The sequence below is a fragment of the Pediculus humanus genome, genomic scaffold (genome assembly GCF_000006295.1).
Source record: "Pediculus humanus corporis 1103172108291 genomic scaffold, whole genome shotgun sequence".
Classification (NCBI taxonomy): domain Eukaryota; kingdom Metazoa; phylum Arthropoda; class Insecta; order Psocodea; family Pediculidae; genus Pediculus; species Pediculus humanus.
Genome location: NW_002987860.1, coordinates 108542 through 128520, shown reverse-complemented (window position 1 = coordinate 128520; position 19979 = coordinate 108542). Strand labels below are relative to the sequence as shown.

At 26.9% G+C, this 19979-nt stretch overlaps 6 protein-coding genes across 6 annotated transcripts; 4 read left to right on the top strand and 2 right to left on the bottom strand.

Moving 5' to 3' along the window:
• Positions 1 to 591: 591 nt before the first annotated feature.
• Phum_PHUM545510 (uncharacterized protein) lies at positions 592 to 2868 on the bottom strand (the record flags this gene model as incomplete). Its single annotated transcript, XM_002431701.1, has 9 exons — positions 592 to 819; positions 929 to 1093; positions 1164 to 1298; positions 1388 to 1723; positions 1799 to 2032; positions 2175 to 2305; positions 2397 to 2592; positions 2663 to 2763; positions 2862 to 2868. 9 exons carry the CDS (start codon positions 2866 to 2868, stop codon positions 592 to 594), a joined length of 1533 nt encoding a protein of 510 aa, XP_002431746.1.
• Positions 2869 to 3052: 184 nt separating this feature from the next.
• On the top strand, positions 3053 to 4330 carry Phum_PHUM545500 (uncharacterized protein; the record flags this gene model as incomplete). Its single annotated transcript, XM_002431700.1, has 5 exons — positions 3053 to 3303; positions 3447 to 3529; positions 3612 to 3866; positions 4095 to 4171; positions 4307 to 4330. 5 exons carry the CDS (start codon positions 3053 to 3055, stop codon positions 4328 to 4330), a joined length of 690 nt encoding a protein of 229 aa, XP_002431745.1.
• Positions 4331 to 5471: 1141 nt separating this feature from the next.
• Positions 5472 to 17580, bottom strand: Phum_PHUM545460 (sodium-dependent nutrient amino acid transporter, putative; the record flags this gene model as incomplete). Its single annotated transcript, XM_002431696.1, has 11 exons — positions 5472 to 5603; positions 5694 to 5864; positions 5935 to 6138; positions 6233 to 6385; positions 6452 to 6668; positions 6738 to 6976; positions 7091 to 7223; positions 15182 to 15302; positions 15384 to 15512; positions 15615 to 15749; positions 17358 to 17580. 11 exons carry the CDS (start codon positions 17578 to 17580, stop codon positions 5472 to 5474), a joined length of 1857 nt encoding a protein of 618 aa, XP_002431741.1.
• Positions 8080 to 12291, top strand: Phum_PHUM545490 (uncharacterized protein; the record flags this gene model as incomplete). Its single annotated transcript, XM_002431699.1, has 1 exon — positions 8080 to 12291. The coding sequence occupies one exon, from the start codon at positions 8080 to 8082 to the stop codon at positions 12289 to 12291; it is 4212 nt and encodes a 1403-aa protein (XP_002431744.1).
• Positions 13338 to 13835, top strand: Phum_PHUM545480 (uncharacterized protein; the record flags this gene model as incomplete). The annotated part of the gene is made up of 1 exon (XM_002431698.1): positions 13338 to 13835. One exon carries the CDS (start codon positions 13338 to 13340, stop codon positions 13833 to 13835), a length of 498 nt encoding a protein of 165 aa, XP_002431743.1.
• On the top strand, positions 14391 to 14882 carry Phum_PHUM545470 (uncharacterized protein; the record flags this gene model as incomplete). Its single annotated transcript, XM_002431697.1, has 1 exon — positions 14391 to 14882. The coding sequence occupies one exon, from the start codon at positions 14391 to 14393 to the stop codon at positions 14880 to 14882; it is 492 nt and encodes a 163-aa protein (XP_002431742.1).
• Positions 17581 to 19979: the final 2399 nt, after the last annotated feature.

The window sequence follows — 19979 nt, the reverse complement described above, 5'->3', positions numbered from 1 at the left end:
TATTATTCATTAAATGTTCAATAAATTATTAATCCATCATAACAATAATTTCTTTATCAAGTAAATTTTATTTATTATATATATAAATTTAAATATATAAAAGGCCGCAGTCGCAAATTTGTTCTGTACCTGACACCTTAAAATATATTTAAATTATTAGACAAAATACTTTTCACACTGGAATAAACTTTTGTCCATGACGTTTAATTTATTTTTAAAATGATTTAATGATATCCTTTAAAGGAGGTTTAAGTAATTCTGCTCCCTGAACAATTTAAAGTTCCAACAAAAACAAAAGAAAAAAAACTTTATAAACCTCCATTTTAATTCGTTTTTAATAAAAATAAGGAGTCCATTTTGAAAGATTCATCATATACCAAGTTTTGCACATTTTAATAAAGTAAAAAAAAATTTATTTTTTCAAAAATTGTTGTTAGTCGCTGCGGGTTATTTTTCTTAATTATACGATCGTTTTAAACAATTATAAAAATATATTATTAAGCAATAATTATTATCTTGTTTGACTTATTTCATTAAAGACAATTTATTGAGTATTTATATGTGTGAAAAAATATTAAAATTCCTTAAAATCTAACCCTTGATAACAGCTATTGGACGAAGTTTTATGCATTTTTTACTGATTCCAGCATCGTGACAGGTATTTACAACATCTGTTACATTTTTGTATGATTCTGGAGCTTCTTCCATGACTAGTTTGGGTGAAGCAACTCGAATGGATATTCCCATGTCTGATAATTTATTTAAAACTTGTTGATAGTCTAAGTTTCTTCTTGATTTTGCTCTCGACAGAGCTCTCCCCTAAAAAAAAAGGTAAGTAGCTTTAAAATTTTTCTCTTAATGTACAGAAATATATAGATATATAAATATTATAGTAATTAATTTGAGTAAAATCATATAATGAACTTACAGCTCCATGACAAGTCGAACCAAAAGTCTCTAGCATTCCCTGTTGTGTGCCTGTTAAAACATAACTACATGTTCCCATTGTGCCACCGATTAACACAGGTTGACCAGTCAATTGGTAATCAACTGGAATTAAAGGGTGATGTGGAGGGAAAGCTCTAGTTGAACCCTACAAATTATTCAATACAATTAGTAAAAGTTTTAAATTTACAACATTTGTAAAAGTTTTTAAAGTTTACCTTTCTGTGCACCAACAAAGTTTTTTGTTTTCCATCCACTATGTGCTCTTCAATTTTGGCAATATTATGAGATACATCATATATAACATGCATATCTAAATCATCTGGACATGAATTAAATTGCTTGGCAAAGGCCTGTAAGTTGTTGTTTTTAATGAAATTATAACAAAAAAACATTGATATTTGAATATAACAAGTAATGTTTATAAAAAACAAAATTTTACCTGTCTACATAAAAATGTCATTGAGCTTCTATTGACCCATGCAAAGTTAGCGGCTGCTGCCATGCTTTTTAAATAATCCTGCCCTTCGGGAGAATTAATTCTAGCACAAGCCAACTGCCTATCATTGGTTTCAATATTGTCCCTTTTCATTGCTTTTTCCATTTGAACCAGGGCATCGGTTGCTACCTGGTGTCCAAAACCCCTACTACCAGAATGAATCATAACACAAATTTGCCCTTTTGATTCGATACCCATTTTGCTTGCAGCCCATTTATCATAAATTTCATCAACCACTTGAATTTCAGCATAATGATTTCCAGCTCCTAAAGTTCCTAACTGTTCACAAAAAAATTAAATGTAAAAAAATGAATCAATTGTAATCGATTTGATTGGAGACATCAGCACTTATACCTGAGGTAATCCTCTTTTTTTGGCCCTCATGCTAACTTTAGAAGGATCTGCATTTAACATTCTACCATATTCTTCACAATGTTCTTTGTCTTCTGCCCAAACGTAGCCTTCTCTGAGAGACCAATCCATTCCCATTTCAAGAGCCTCTTCTAAATCTCTCGCATTCATTGGAATGATACCTTTTGATCCTACTCCAACTGGTATATGATCGAAAAGACTTTGCGTTAGTTGTTCCTGAAAGAAAACAAAAATAATTAAGTAGTATTTAAATAATCAATTGTGTTTAACTTTTCTAAGTTTGATGCATAATTATGATAAAATTATTTTTAAAATAATTGATTTAAACCACAGATTTTAACAATTTTGTAGTACTTACTTTAACAGGAAGTATATCTTTTTCCATGAGGTTGGTTCTTAACAGTCTTACACCGCAATTAATATCAAAACCTACTCCTCCAGGAGAGACCACCGATTTTGGATCTGACATGTCAAATGCTGCCATATTACCTGCCATAAAAATATTTTTTAATATACTAACTTATTTAATATTTCTAAAAGAAAAGATATATGAAATTTAAATGAATATGCATAAAATTACCTATGGCAAAACCATACCCGGAGTGAACATCAGGTAGTCCCACTGATTTCCCAACAATGCCTGGTAATGCCGCAACATTTGCTATTTGTTTGACACCAGGCAAAAATCCACCCACCATTCCAGGTCGACAAGCATTTTTCAGTTCATCTAACATTAATTTTTCTAAGTGATTATTCACGTAAAAAACTCCTTCCACCTAAAAAAAAAAAATTAATTATTACTTTTAAAAATTAAATATTTTAGTTATAAAATAAGTGAATACTTACTTTCATGTTTGGTTGAAAGCCAATTTTGATTCGCCAACTGTAAGGGCTAATTTTTTCCAGGTAATTAAGTTCTTCATTATATTGCCTTACTACCATAATTTCTTAAAAGATTAACTTTATAAAATAAAAAACTTTAACAACTTTAGATGCACTATAACCTAACTCACCGGGTTATTTAAAATTTACTTGCAATGCCTACGTTGCATTATTTAAATGTTAATTTTATGACAGATAAAAAAAAAATTGCGATCTTGAAGGCTTTGCAACTTTTGTTTTTGGCTCACATAAAGAGATAAATAAATACAATTTTCCTTAATTTTTTTTTTCTCAATAAAATAATTCTATTTATAAACATGCTCCTAGTGCTTTTTTTTTTTTCTTGACCATTACATGGATTTAATGCCAGATAAAAATAGAATCCATTTTTTGGATGTTTTTTATGCTTATGAAACTGACGAAAAAAATTATTACAACATAGTGACAATTTCAAGTTTTATTTTATTTAATGTAAATGCTTTAATTTTTTTACCTAAATTAGCTCCGAGGTCTGCTAAAAAAACACCTGAACAACTATGGAAATGGAGAAACATTGCAAATTCATTAATTCACTCTATACTATCTGGATTTGGAGCCATGATCAAGTTTGTTCAATTTTCCTTTTAACAATTTATAAATGAAATTATTTTTCATAAAACTATTTGTCATACAATGTTATGATTGTTTATTTATTAATCATAAATTTTATTTCATTAATAATCAATTTGCCTTTGCTGTTTAATTTTAGTTTATTGAGAACACCTGAATTAAGGTATGAGCTCATTACGGCATATACTCTTTTTTCTTGGTCAACTCTTTCTTTTTCAGTCGGTAAGTCTCAAAAAATAATTATAGTCAATTATTATGAAAAAAAAAAAAAAAAATTTAATTTTATGTTGAAAAAAATTTTTAGGTTACTTCATATATGACTTTATTGATATGGCTGTGCATCAAAGGAGACCATCAACTTATGAACTTTTAATTCACCACATTCTGGTCATAATTTGTTTTGCTTTGGCTGTAATTACTAAATATTATCAGGGATATGCATTAGTCGCTTTGCTAGTCGAAGTCAACAGTATTTTTTTGCATATAAGACAACTTTTTATTATACAGGGATGGCAGAAAAGTTATATAATTTATAAAATAAACAGTTATTTTAATTTAGGTATTTGTTATTTATAAAATCCATTACTTTTGTTACAAATTGAATTAAAATTAAACATAATAAAAAATTTTTTAAACCATCGATCTCATCAACTCATTTATCATTATCGCTATCATTTTAAAACTTTAAAAAAAAATTTTTTTATATGTTTAATTTTAATTCAATTAAGTATTTCATTATTATTTCTTCAGTTTTTCTTTTATATTTCAACATTATTTTTAATTTCAGGAACATTTATAGTGTTTAGGCTATTTAATCTGTGTTGGATGATCTGTTGGCTTGTTCTTAATCAAAGTGGATTAAATGTTAGTAAAGTCACAGTTATTTTCACTGGTAAATATATATAAATTTAAATTGACAAATTATACATGCATTAACTAATAGAAAAATTAAAAAAAATTTCATTAAATTGTTTGACCATGTCATATATTTAATTTCAGCATTTGCCCAAATATTTTTTTTAATTCATAGCATGAAACTTCTTAAAAAAATTCTAGTGGCAGATGGTTTTGTTAGCGGAAGAAATATAAATAAAAAATTATTAAGAAAATCTGATTCTTTTATTTCTAACTGAGAGTTGTCACACTCGTAAAAATACTTTATTTATTTATTTTAAAAAAGTTAAAATTTTTGTAAATATATTTATTGCTGTTTTACTATTATATGTTTGTGTGTGTGTGTGCGCGCGTGTGTGCGAAAGTAATTTTTCTTTTTGTTTTAGAAATGAAAAAATATTTGACAAAAAAAAATATTTGTTTAATTATACATTAAAAAATATATTACTTCTTTTATTTATTAATTTTTTTTTAAAAAATATGTGGCAAAATTTTATTTTATTTAAACAATGCAAGTAATCATCATTTTTATTATTATATTTAATTATTTGTTTTGTGTTTTAAAGTGATTAGAAAAAAAAAAAAAATTATTTATTAATGTGTGATGTTGATATTTAAAAGTATTATTCTCAAAGTTACCTTTATAATTATATTTATACATGTTAGTGAAGATTAAAATATATTAAATTATTTAATTAAACATATCATACATATGTGTACCTTAAAACACACTTGGAAAATAATTTACTTATTTATTTTTTTATGTATTTTTGTAAATTTTAATTCTCAACTTGTAGGTTTAAAAACAGGGTATAAATTTAAAAAAATTTTTAAATTTTATTTATATGTATTATTTTAAATTCTCGATTTCTGAATGATGAAAAAAATATATATATAAATATAAATTACGTAACGATAAACAAGACTTATCAATGTGAAATTTTTAAGGGTGGTTTATTAAGTATTACACAAAGGTACTCTGTTGTATGACATGTTATCAAATATAAATAAAATGTTTTATGTTAATCATAAAAAAATTTATTGATACTGAATAAAATTTATTTTTACAGATTTTATAAAGGCATTAATTTTTTTTCAAAAAAAGTACAACACTAATTGTAATTATTAATAATAAGATTTTTATGCTTTATGCTTTTTGAGTTAAAGTTGTAACAGTTTTAAGATATTCGATAGGCCAACACCAATATAAAAACAAGTTAATAATTGATGATTAGTTAATTGCGATTTTTTTTTTTTTTGTTACTAGTAATTAATATTGAATGTTTTGATTAATGAGAACAACTTGACTCTCTGTCATTAAAATCGGATTTTGCCTTTCCACTGCTGTGGGTTTTGATTTTTGCAAAAGATTTAATTTTGCTGTCAGACCTTTTTTTATTTTCTAAAATATAAAATAATAATTTTAAAATAATTTCACGTAATAAGTTACGGACTAATATTTTTTTTTTAATAAAATAAAATTATGCGGTACCTCTTTAAAACTTCCGGGAGTTTTTATAAGATAATAAATTGCATAACCTGGTATCCAAATCATTGATGAAAAACTAAGAATTAATCCAATTACTTCTCCCCACCAAGGATAATGATATACATTTGCATAAGTTACAGGTTCGTATTTAATGCAAAAGAAAAAGAAAACTCCCTGCGTCGAAAAAAAATGGGCAACAGTTTTAAAAAGAAACAAAGGCAAAAATAAATTTTAATCTTCTTACCAGCATAACACTTGGAGCTAAAAATTTCCATGAAATGACCCAGAAAAGACCTGGTTTTTTCCCTGTCATTTCTTTGATGCAATTTACAAATTTTTCAGCTCCAAATACCCACGATATGGCGATAGTTTGAAAGAAGCACACCCATAGTAAACACATGCCACTGGCAGAGTAAAAATCCATGATTTGAAATATGTAAGTGCCTCCCTATGTAAAAAAAAATGATGTTAATTGTATTAAATTTAGAGACATAGATACACTTTTTCTCTCGTTAAGCACTTATATTTAATAATCGACTTACATGAGTAACCATAGGAATTCCAAGAGCAAACATAATCAAACAAACCCCAAGAGTAAACTTCTTTCTGTGAGGTCTTAAAATATGGGACCAATGATCAACCACACCAGTAACAAATGACTCTACATTGCAAAATAAACTATCCACTCCTAAAATCTAAGAAACGAAACAATTATTTTAATAAATTTACTCGTAAAATGAAATCGAAAAAAAAAACCTTACCATTAACATAAAGAAAAAAATTGCAGACCATATGGGTGCACCAGGTAATTGCAAAACTACTTCAGGGTACGTTATAAAAACGAGACCAGGACCACTAGCGACAACATGCTCAACATCGGTGTGTTGAATATGTGCTAAATAACCGAGAATGGAAAATGTTATTATTCCAGCCAATATGCAAGTAAATGTATTTACTATACAAGTAACAACAGCATCCCTAAAATGAAATTGAAAAAACAGTGTGAAAGGTTTTGTTTTTAAAAACTTAATTATTAATGATACTTACTTGTAACAATTGTGCCTGAAATTGTTGTAGGAGCCTAAGGCGGGTAAAGTACCCACTCCCAGAGAGTATGCAAAAAAAATTTGTGTTGAGCCATCTATCCAAGCTCCTGCAGTTGTTAATTTAGACCAATCAGGAGTTATAAAATATTTTAAACCGTCAATAGCACCAGTAAGAGTTACCGAGTAAAACAGCAAAATTAAAAATATGGCGTATGGAAAAAGAGCAGTGAACCAAATAATCTTAAATCAAAAAAAAAAAAAAAAAAAATTTAATAATTAATGTCTAAAAATATTGAGGTGATTGTGATAATAAACATTATCGCATAAATTTTAATAAATTAATTTTATAATTACCTTTCCACTTTGATTCAAACCTTTGGCAATTATTAAATAAACTATAATCCAAGCAAGAAATAACAGCCCGAAAAGTTCCCATTGCATTCCTCCAATATCAGTAATGCCATTACTCAGCATTAAAACTCGCCGTCTGAAAATTAAAAAAAAAAATTTTATTTAAAACGATTAAAATAAAATTTAAAAAAATTTTTTTTAAAATTAAAATAAATAAAATTAAAAATACCATTTTAAAACGTTTAAAAATTTTAAAAAGCACAATATAAAAAGGTTAATTAAGTTTTAAAAGAATTTCACTTTTTCACTTAATTATTATTTTCAAAAAAAAAAAACCTTATTATAAAATACAGATTTTCTTCAAATGCATTTTTTATTAAATCACTAAGTTTTTTTTTTTTAAAAATGAACTAAAATTCACTTGTTTGTAACGATAATATTTTAAATATTTAAAATTAAAATTTTAAAAATAAGTCTGAACTTCGTAACGACTTAAAACCAAATGAAAAATTTTAACGTGGAAGTAATATTTTTTGCGGTTAAATTTACCGCGAAAATAATTATTTGTTTTCTGCTACTGAATATTTTATCTCTTATGTAAATATCAATAAAACAAAAGTAAATTTTGATATATCCTTTACAATTGATTTAATAAATGCTCCGCATTCAGAAACTTCAGTGTTTTTACCTAAATCAAATCGCTTTTTTAAACTCCTTAAAATCTGAAATTGGATAAATGATATATAATGGAAATTAGTCTTTTAATGTTTATTTTTCTCGTCATATATGAACCACTGGTCTATGTTATCTGAGGTAAATGTATTTTTTAACGTGTTAAAAATTATTTACGTAACGTTTCTTTATTTTTATTTGTCGTTTTTTTATACCAGTTGTAAATGCTCCCACAAGCTCAGATTCCGTCGTTAAAGAGTGTAAAATTTGAGTTCCCGTATTTTAAAATTCCATCTATATCAAGATCAAATTAAACAATAATGAATGACTTAGGAGAAAATAATATTGGAAAGGGAGAATTAATTGATGAAAACAATATTGAAACAGGAAAACCAGTTTTACCTGCAGAAACTGTTTATCTTTATATGGGCAGTGAAACAAGGGTTTCCAGGAGTAGTAGAATGCAATGGTTAATTGATCATTTGAATGAAATTGTTACCATACCCTTCATAGAAAGTCTTGAAAAAGTCAGCAAGGCTATAGAAATTGTATCAATTATTCCAGAGGGATTAGGATTAATTAATTGGAAACCGGAAACTAGTCATCTATACCAATATCACATTCATCCGAAAACAAAGGTATTGTTTTTATCACATAGATACTGTCTTACATATTGTTTAGATATGAGTCCATCTTTATCTGCGGTAGACATTCAAAATGGAGAAGTAATGATGGATAAAATATTTACATGTTTAAAAACTAGCCTCGAAGGTGTTTCTAAGTCTTTCATATTGCCAGGTTCTACATTAGTTTTTCATCCCGAAATATATGTCTCGGTAATAGCTAATACTCCTTTTTTTATAACTCCAGCTCAACAAGTGCTTGTTCAAAGTTGGCGAGTCACAAATGATAACATCTCTGATTTATTTAAAAACATTCAAGCAGAACTTCTTAAACTAGAAAATGCAGTTGCAGGTATGTCGGACATATTTATCAATCAGTTAGAAGCGGAAAGAGTAGAATGTGACAATATTGTCGGAGCATTATTTGATGAAGAGCATTCGAAAAAAACTACACCTCCTGTAGCTATGGTTAATCCAGATCAAGGATTTATTAATATGCTACGTTTCGGCATGTTGGCTCTACGTTTGTTGCCTGCAGCTAGCTGCGCTGGAATTGTAGTTGTAACTGATGGAGTGATTACACTTCCTGATGCTTATTTATTAGACGTCACTCTTGATCGCCTCCGTTCCACTGGCGTTTGTTGTTCTTTTTTACACGTTGGATCACCGTTCCACCCTCATTGTGCTCAAGGTAGAGTTCCTTATTCCGATCTAATGAATTTCGTAGCCACGGCCAGTCTCGGAGTTCACATGACTAACATCCCAGAAGTAAATATTTTAGACTTCAGAGATTTACAAATGAACCTTTATCATAAAGCTTTCTTAAGTTGGTCCTTTCAATGCTCTGAATCCTCTCAACAAGATATAGTTAATACTAATAACAGTCAGTGGCGTATATCTAACCCAGCTTTCAATTCATATCAAGATATGCAACTCTTAAAAAAAAAGCAAGTGGAAGAGAGTTTGAACATTCCTCTGGTTAAAATGCTCTGCTGCCGAATTCGAGAAGGTTACTTTGTGAAAAGTATCAATCTATGTGATAATCATATAGAAATAAAATTAATTTTGGCTTGGAAATATCAAATATATTTAGAATGCATTGTACGATCGAAATGGCCGCCATTGGGAAACAACGTTCATTACACTCTTTTTATAAAAGCTCCCTACGAATTTCTTCACGACATTAGTTGCAACATAAAAGAGTCTCATCAGGCTTTTTTCCGGCAAGCTATCGTTTCTAGATTTTGGTGCTTTTTAAAAAACTACATGCAATCTGATTATCTTATGGTTCATTTACATTCAAAAGAAAGCAATCAGCATTGGAGCTCTATACCGGAAAGCATACGTTCAGGAATTCCTTTATTTCATTCTTCACCGAGTGGACAGGGCTTGATTAAGTCTTTGTCATCGACGAATGACGTCAGCTCACAGTTTGTAGCCTTTTGGAAGCCGATTAGTTTATTAAATCCGGATGCATGGCATAAATGGCTTCACACTTATCGAATCGGTTTAATTCTTCGTCACGATTATCCGCTTCCGAAAAATCTTCACCTGACAAATTCCAGCGGTAGGTTTCAAGCCATACATTGCCGACAAGCTGCAACAGCACTTCAAAGTATGCTCCGAGACATTACCACATTCGTTTTGATAGACAATAAATCATTTGTTAAACTCGTGGCTTCAGATTCGTCTAACTCTAGCGCTTGGTTTTATATAATAATTTTGACTTGCAAACAACCCTGCGTTGTCATTAATCTAGCGTTTCCCTGTGGGACTCCATCCAAAAAGAGATTGTCTATCGTTGCAAATTTAAAAACTCAGCTATGCGAATTATCTTGTTCTTTATCTTCTCAAGAGAGATTATCCGATAGAATTTCTAATCCGGTTCACGTTCCGGTGTCTAGAAAATGCTCCAGAGTTTCTTGTTGCAACGTTTTACAGAAACCTGTTGAAAAAATACTGATTCGTTACAAAAAGTTACCTTCTACATTCGATACAGTAGTTTTTCCAGATGGAACTCAATCTTTAAACGCTAAAAAATCATCATTTCCCGAAACGAGTAAATCTGGGTATTTGGTTACCACTTTATCTCGATATCTACATCATAAACGTTGGATATGGAGCGCTCAAAATGTTCCAGGTTCATCTATAGGAGCTCCTGCGGTGGCGAGAATTCTTTCAACCATCACGGAAATGAGATTGAAAGAAGGTTTCAGTTTCGCTCATTCACAAGCGGGTATAGTCAATATGCTGTTAGAAATTCAAATGCAAGGAGATCCAGAGTTGGGAGAAGAGGTTTCGCGATGCGTTCTCCAGTACGTTTTATTTCCTCCTCATGTCAAATCCGAAGACGAAACGAACAAGTTCGAAGGGGAAAGCGACGAAGAAGAAAATGAAGGAATGCTTCAAATAGTCACTGAAAGTTGGGTGGAACCACATTCTGGGTTGGTTGCAGGCGGTCCCAGTCCTAGAGCCTACATGGATCAACTTCCTTACAATAAACTTTCCGATGCCATAGCCAATGCGGATGCTCAATGCATTTCATCTCTTTTAACATTTGAACACCTCAGTTTAATGGCAAGAAACAAATCAATAAGTCCACCAAGTAATTTATTTGTCGTACCTGATATTACTCAACTCAAAGACAGAGTTTTAGTTTATCACGACGGTGTGTCGATACGTGACGATCGGATTCATTACGTTCCTTTTCTCTTCAACCTGATCAACATACTACCTAAATGTCGTCAAGCTGAATTGTTATTTTCCATGCCGATTCAAGATCTAACAACAAATTGGCAAATGCCTTCCAAGTTTACCGACAATAATGATTCTCTCAATCCGGACCTGAAGAATGCTTCTTTGATGGAATTGATATTCGATCAGTTGAACAAATTACACGACAGAGAATTGATTTTAAACGCGGAGGATTCCCATCATTTTGTCGAGCATTTACATCGGAGAGAAAGGAACGTTGATGCTCACCCTATACCCGTCCCTAAATACACGGATACGAATGTACTATCCTCGAGTTGGAAGTGTTACATTAAGGGAATTAATCCCGAACACATTACTCTGACGTTCATTCCAGCGGGTTACAACGAATTAAAAAATTTAGTTTTGAGCAAAACTTCAAATAAAGATTCGAAGCCTGTGAAAAATTTAACTCTCGACGATAACAGCATTGGAGAATTCGTAGATTGGGGAAGAAAAAGGCAATCGTGCAATAGCGATCAATTGTTACAAGATACTGTCTTATCCGCTGATAAAGTCAACTATCAATCCACTCCAGTTCAAGATCACAAAGTTCCAGAATCGAAGTCTTCTCAGGAAAAAAACAAACAATTCGACAGCGGGTTTTTCATTTTCGAATCGGATAATAAAATCGATCACGGATACAATGTTCATAATATATCGACTTCCGAATCGCAATTAAGATCGATGTGCGAATCGAATTCTTTATACGATTCTCAAAACGAAACTCTCGAATCGTCGGATGTAACCTTTCAGAGAATATTCAGCGCCATGGCGAAACCTTTCAGAGACAGAGCGAGCAGCTTGGACACGAATTTCGACAGAGCTAGAAAAAACAATTCCGATACGACGTATAGCATGCGAACGACTTCGATGGAAGCTAAAATTTGGGGTAACAGAAGTGTTAATCAATCCTTGGAAGTGACTCGATCCAATACTCAAGCAAGTGAAATTTCATGCGAACCCGCGGATAAATCGAGTAACGCGGATGCAAATTCGGAAGATTTGATGCCGTCAACGGAAGCCGACATGGTCGACATTCAAGATTCCAACAAAGTTTTCAGCACGATTCCACTTCCGATATTTATTTACGATTGTCCACTAGCAAACCTAATCGATTCTCTCGTGTACAAAGATAAAATCACCGGAAGTGGATGATATTTTAGTCATCACCTTTGAGATTCCAAACGATTTCATTCATAAAAAATTATTATTTTGTTATTATTATTATTATTTTAAAATTTTATTTTTATTAATATAAAAAAAAATTAAAATTAATTAATTATTTATTTATTTATTTATTTCCGTTTTACTAAATTAAAAATTTAAAGAAAGAGATGAATTAGAATAAAAACGGGGGGCGGTTTAAAAAAAATTATGCAAATAAATAATAATAATAATAATAATAATAAATTTTCGAGTGGGAGAAAAACTGAAATGAGGGGGGGAGGGGAGGGGAGGGAGGGGAATTTTTTTTTTTTTTTTACTTTCACCTGTCAAAAAGCCAAAAGCCAACATTTATTTATAAAAAAAAAAAAAACTAAAAGCCAAGTCAAAAGGTCTCACTAATCATTTATTTTTAAATTTTTCAATGTCCGCCATTATTTAAAAAATTTTTTTTATTTATTTATCACCGTATCTTAAATTCTACTTTCCCCTCCCCCACCTCCCTAATAAATCTAATTGTGATAGAAATAACCAAAAAAAAAAAAAAAAAAAAAAAAAGCAAAAGTTAATGAAAATAATAATAATTTTTTATCGTTACAAATTTCGTACGTACTTGTCGAAAAAATTCATTCCAGAAAATCATTCCACAACATTCAATCGTAGCTATTACGTAATTAATAAATAAAAAAAATACATAAATACCTAATAAATAATTTATTTCAAAATGTTTTGTCGTTTAAAAAAAAAAAAAAAAATTGCAATTTAATTAAAATTTTATTATTTTCTCAAATTCCATTTTATTATATATTCTCCCGAGAAAATTTTTTTTAAAAATAAAAACAAACAGACTCCATTTAGAACAACAACAAAACAATATTTAAATGTCGTTTAACATAAAATTATTATATTTATGTATACATAAGTTTTATGTATAATTTTTTTTTTCTTTTTTTGCTTTCTCATGTAACGATAAAATGAAATTTTGAAATATTTTTCTCTTTTTTTTTACTCCATTTTTTTTTTTTTTGTGATAAAATATGGCAAAACAAGGACAGGCTCTTCAATCATTCACAACAGAATTGATTAACTGTTTGGACAGTTTAAAAACTAAACGAGAAGAACTACAATTGGTAATAGATTTAGAAGAATTAGAAAAAGCTAAATTACAAACAGAAATCGAATGTTTATCGAATAGATTATCTGTCATAATGACGAGTCTAACGAAAAAAATGGCCATGAGATTGGATTTAGACAGAGCTATATCAGAACCGGAAAAAGCAATGTGTAACCTTTTGGAAAATTCAAGAGCCATTGTTAATCACGTCAAAAGAGAAATATCGACTCTTTTTCCTGAAGATATAGGTACGTGTCCAACGAGTGCAACACAAATATGTTTAATCGATACTTGTCCAATTGTTTCACCTCCAACAACAACAACAAACAACAACAGCATTCAACCCTCTCAACAAATAATTAATTCACAAATTACAACAGTTAATATTTCTGTTTCTTGTAAGGCGGCCACCGGTTTATGACACCTTCAACACAACTAATTAGTCGTTAGTCATTTAATTAAATAATCAATCAATCAATCAATCAATCAATCAATGAATAAATAGATAAAAGCCTTATTGTAATGTGTCCTATTGATAAATTCAAAAGTGAAATTTTATTTTATGTTATGTGAAATTTGACGTGTTTTATTTATTTATTTATTTTTTTTTATTCATTTATTTGATATTATTTTTTATTTATATTTTTTTATATTTATTTATTTATATTATATAAAATAAATTTTTTTGAAAATATTTAAATGTTTTCTATATATTTATTTAATATCCTCCTTGAATTTTATCACATTAAAATTTATTTATTTATTTATTTTTTTTTTTTGAAATTTTTTTAAAATTAATAATTAATTATTAAATTTGTATACTCTATGGTTGTTTATATAATTGCCAGGAAACAAAATCAAATGATATTATTATATCGTATGAATTATTATATATTTATTTTTACACCTGATTTATAATATTTTTGTTTTATTTTGTAAGTAATTAAATAATTTTAGGCTGTGTTAAAGTATTAAAATGTCTAAACACGGACTCGCCCTACAATCATTCACAACAGAATTGGTTAACTGTTTGGAAAATTTAAAAACTAAACGGGAAGAGCTTCAAATAATAATAGATCTCGAAGAATTGGAAAAGGCTAAATTACAAGCGGAAATCGAATGTTTATCAAATAGATTATCTGTTATAATGACGAGTCTAACGAAAAAAACAGCTGCGAGAGCGGATTTTGACAGGGCGATATCCGAATCGGAAACGGCACTATGTCGTCTATTAGAAAATTCACAACTCGTTGTTAACAACGTGAGAAGAGAAATATCGACTCTGTCGGGAGATGAAATTATGAAAACATCAGCAACTTGTCCTTCGGGACAAACGCAATTTTGTCTTATTGATGCACCCGATGCGTGTCAACAAGCTGTACCACCGGGTGGCGTTGTTACGGGAGGAGGTATGCCGCAGCCACCCGTTGCTGTCGGTATAACATGCAGATCAGCTAACGGCCTTTAAATTACCCTTTTTTTTTTCTTTTTCTTTTTTTTTTTTTTAAAGTCATTCACCCTCGATAAGTTTTTATTTATATATATAAAAAATATATTTTCTTAATACGTATTGATTTTTCCCCCCCTTTTTTTTTTTTTTTTTTTTTTTGTAATCATTTATAAAAATTCAAATAAATATATAAATTATTTTTTTTGGCTTTAAAATTGGTTATTTAAGTAAAAAAGTTTAACCTTTTTTTTACAGCATGCAATTTTTTTTTGAATTTTTTCATTTTAAATAAAAGCAGAAGAAAGTTTTTTACTTACAGCCAATATTCTTCGACTGGAGTCGTCGTATGATTGTTTGTTAAATCCATAGAATTTTCCATTCCCATATTTTCACTGCTATTACTCCCATCGAAACAATTATCGGTGTTCCACCAATTTCCTAAAAATAAACCAAAATTTGGTTAAGCGTAAAAATTTCATGTTTTTTTTTTTTTTTGGAAAATTTATGAAAGTAACTCACCGCAACTTTGCCATGGCAAATCTGGCAAAACAGTAAAAGTGCTCAAAAGATAAAATAATGTCCATGCGATTATAATACAATAGTAAACGTCCAGTAGGAAAACAATAGTCATGGTCGCATATCCGGTTCCTAAAAAAAAAAAAAAAAAAAAAAAAAAATAAAACAATAAATTATTGTTGCATAAACTAATTCGTTAATAAATGAATTAAATAAAATAAAAATAAATTTTACCTTGAAGTAATGGGCAAATGTTACCGACAAGAGTCATTCCTCCACATCCCAAATATTGACCGATGGCAACTTCTTGAAAAAAAACGGGAATCCCACAGAAAATCATAGCAATGAAATACGTTATTAAAAAAGCACCTGAAAAAAAAAAAAATTTATTATTATTATTATTATTATAACGATTTTACTTTTAATAATATATAAAATTAATAAAGTGCTTTATTTTTTTTTTTTTTAAATTAAAATTATTAATTTATTAAAAAATTTATTTATTTTTCCGGTCTTTTCTATTGTTGATGTTTATCGATGGGAGTGATTCAATGAAAAATTACATAATTTTCATTAATTTATAAAATTTTCGTCGTTTGTTTGTTTGTTTGTTTGTTTTTTTTATATAAAATTACTATAATTTATAAATTCTAAAATTCTATACATTTGTGTCAAGTCTTGCACAATATAAGAATTTGCCAATTATACGCCTAATAATAATAATAATAATAATAATAATAATTTGTTCTCATTTTTATTTCGATATTTACATATTCGTAATTAAATAATAATAATAATAATAATTTATGCTGACTGTACAATAAAAATTTAATTACCGAAACCTGGTGATTGTTTTTCAATGTCATGTTTTTTTTTTTTTTTTTTTTATTTTATCGTAAAATAAATTTAAAATCTCTTAACAATACATGAAAATAAATTTTTCCAAAGGCGAATCCCACAAAAGATTTAAAATTTTAATAATATAAAGTTTAAATTTATGTTAAAAACGTGAATAAATATATAAAAATTAATAATAAATAAATAAATAAATAAATATTCAAGTTTTTAATAAATAAAAATTATAAAAAAAACAAGAAATATATTTAAAGAATTGTTTAATCGTAAATTAAAAAAAAAAAAAAAAAAAAAACAAAAAATGTAGGCAAACAACTTATGGGAATAAGAAAAAAAATAATAATGATTAATTTAAAAAGAAAAGGTTAAACCCCTTTCAAAAATATATATAATTAATTATTCATTAATTTTTAATAAATAATGTGTTGACAGTTGATGAAGCAAAAAGTATGTTTTACTCTCATAAACATTCAGTTTATCCAAAAAAATAAACATAATGTTATAATTTTGTTTTTAACAAAACCAGTGAAATAAATTTTATTTAAAAAAACATTTACTATTAGAATAAATAGTAATAAACCAAAAGATATTAATGTATGTCAACTTTTGTTATTAAAAATTAAACTTGTTAAACCTTGCCTCTTGTTGTTATTGTTTTTGTTTTTGTTGTTTAAATAACAATATTTTATTTTGTTTACAAATAGGTATAATCATGTGTAAACATTAATAAAAAAAAAATTTTTTTTTTAATAGTTGAACTTGTTAAACTTAAAAAAATATTTATATAAATAATTATATTAAGTATTTATTGATTCTGAACACAATTTTCAATTATTTAGATTATTGTTATTAAAATAATAATAATAATAATAACTTTACTTTATTATAGTAATGAAAAGAATATACTATTCTCACACAATACAGTTTAATTATTATAAGCCATAACACACTTTGACATTTAAAAAAAAAAAAATTCAACATTTTTTTCAAAATTATTATTATTAAGTATTTTCACTAGAAAAATGGAAAGTAAGACAAGAATGTATTTGAAATAATTAACTCTCTTTTTCCTTATAACTGTTTTTTTGATACTGCATAAAATATAAAAAATTTTTCACTTACCTCCACCATTTTTGTGGCACAAATATGGAAACCTCCAAACATTTCCCAATCCAACAGATACACTTATGCAAGAGAAAAGAAAATTTAATTTGCTTGACCATCCACCCCTTTCTGGATCTTGTTTTATATCAACTTTTTCATGAGATGATTTGGCATCATCATTATTATTGGGTTTCCAATAATTTTCTGATTTTATTCTCTTCATTGTGATTGATTGCTCCATTTTTAAATTTTATTTCAATACTCAAAATTAAATACAAGTGAGCAAATAAATTTAAGTTGTTAAAAAAAAAAAAATCAATTTAAAAAAGAGAAAAAATTAATGAAAAAAAAAAAAATTTTTTTTTAATACTATCCCTTTTCTAAATGAAAATTTTTTTTTTGATTTTTATTACAATAATTTACTAAATAATCATCCGCATAATTTTTCTTGTACAAAATCCCAACTTTTAAGCCACATTTCTTTTTAATCATTAATTTAAAAGAAAAAAAAAAAAACTTTCTTATAACTTGTTAAAAAAAACTATTTTATAAGCAACAATTTAACAAAAGTTTGCTGAAAAAATTATCGTGTCACTAGAATTTCATCCGGTTTACGACAATTACTTTTGAATTTATAAATAATAGTTACTAATTATTACAATTATAATAAATTCAATTTAATTAAGCGAACATAATTTAAAAACGATGAAAAATAATTAATAATAATAATAATTTTAAATTAAAAAATTATTTTTTTTTTCACTTAAATACAAAATATGATTTACAAAAAAAAAAAAACCAACAGGTAAATAATTTTTTTTTGTTCGATCGACCGTTATTTAGCGAACTCGAATAAGATATGAATTATTAGATATACGATTAATGCCATCTGGCGAGTTAAAACTGAAACTTTCTTTTAATTGAAATTCGGTATCCTCTCTCCTTTGACAGTTAAAATTACCGTATCTGTGCATAAAGGTAATAACATTTATAAACGACTTTTTCTTTTTTTTTCTTTTTACAAATAGAAAATTAAAAATTTATTAAAATGTTAAAAATATTTCTTCGTATGAAATGCTCTTTTCGCTAAGAATATTAATAAATTACTCGATAATACACATTTTATGGAGTTATTAAATTAATATTTTTTTACTCTATGGAATCATTTTGTTTACATCATTTGAATAAACGTATCACAAAAAGGTTTGAATTTTTAAATATCTTTTTCTTTTTTTTGTAAATTACATTTAACGGTGAGATTAATTAATAGTAAATATCGTTTTAAGTTTTTTCTTACCAAAAAAAAAAAAAATAAATAAAACAAGTTTGTTATACCATTTTTATATTGAAAACTTTTACTTGTGCAAATACCACAAAAATTTCGCCCTTGCTGAGCAATTAAAAACCGTAATCCTATTTTTTTTTTTTTTATGTAATTAAAGACTGTATTTTTGTTTTGGCATTGACTAGGCGGCAAGAAAGCCTTCTTAAAAAAAAAAGTAAAAGGTGTAGTCAAAAAAAAAGAAAAATTTAAATACGAGGCGGTTAAAGATTATGCATAAGTACAAATTAATAAATTATTATTTTCAAAAAAATTATAATAATGCAAAAAAAAAAAAATTATAATTTTCTCTTTCTGAATTGTTTGTTTGTTTGCCTGCTTTATTATTATTATTATTAATTTTTTTTTAAGGACGATTCACGCCTTTTTATTAACCATAAATAAAATTTTTTTTTTTTATTAAATTAAAGAAAGTAAAAGAAAACAATTTAGTTAGCACAGGATAATTTAAAATTAAAATTAATAAGATTTATTGTTTATTATTGTCTGTGCAAAAAAAAACAATTCTAATTGTTTTATTTGTTAATCTTACTGAAATAATAATAATAATAATAATATTAATAATAATAATTATGATTATGAAATCATAATTAAAAATAATAAATTAACTTTATATCTTAATTGTTTACATAACAAAAAAAAATTTTTTTTTTTTTTTTAAAGTAAATTAGTTGAAAAATTACATCATTCTTTTTTTTAATCGTTGCACAATAAAATAATTATTTATTTATTAATTAATAAATAAAAATAATAATAATAATAAATAACATGATTCCTAAATTTGAATAAACAAAATTTTATTTTAAAAAAATGAAAATTATTATTAATGAAAAGAAAAACTTGATTTTTATTTAATCATTTATAATTTTTCAATAAATAAATAATAATTAAATAAATTTATTTATTTATTTATTTAATAAATATCCTATCCCAATAAATACTTAAAAATTATTTAAAAAATTACAACAACAAACCTTTTATTTTTACCCCCCCCCCCAAAAAAAAAAAAAAATATAATATATGAACTTTGATATTAAAAATTATTGCAAAATATTTTTTATTTATTTATAAATAATAATAATAATAATAATAATAATGCAATCTTTATTTAATATGCAAGATAAGTGAAGGTAAAAAAAATATTAATTAAATCAAAAATTTTCAGGTTCATATGTTAAATAAATAAATAAATATATAAATTAGTGACACAAAATTATATTTAAGTTATATTACTTTATGTTTAGCATTATTATTATTATTATTATTATTATTATTATTATTATTATATTATAATTAAA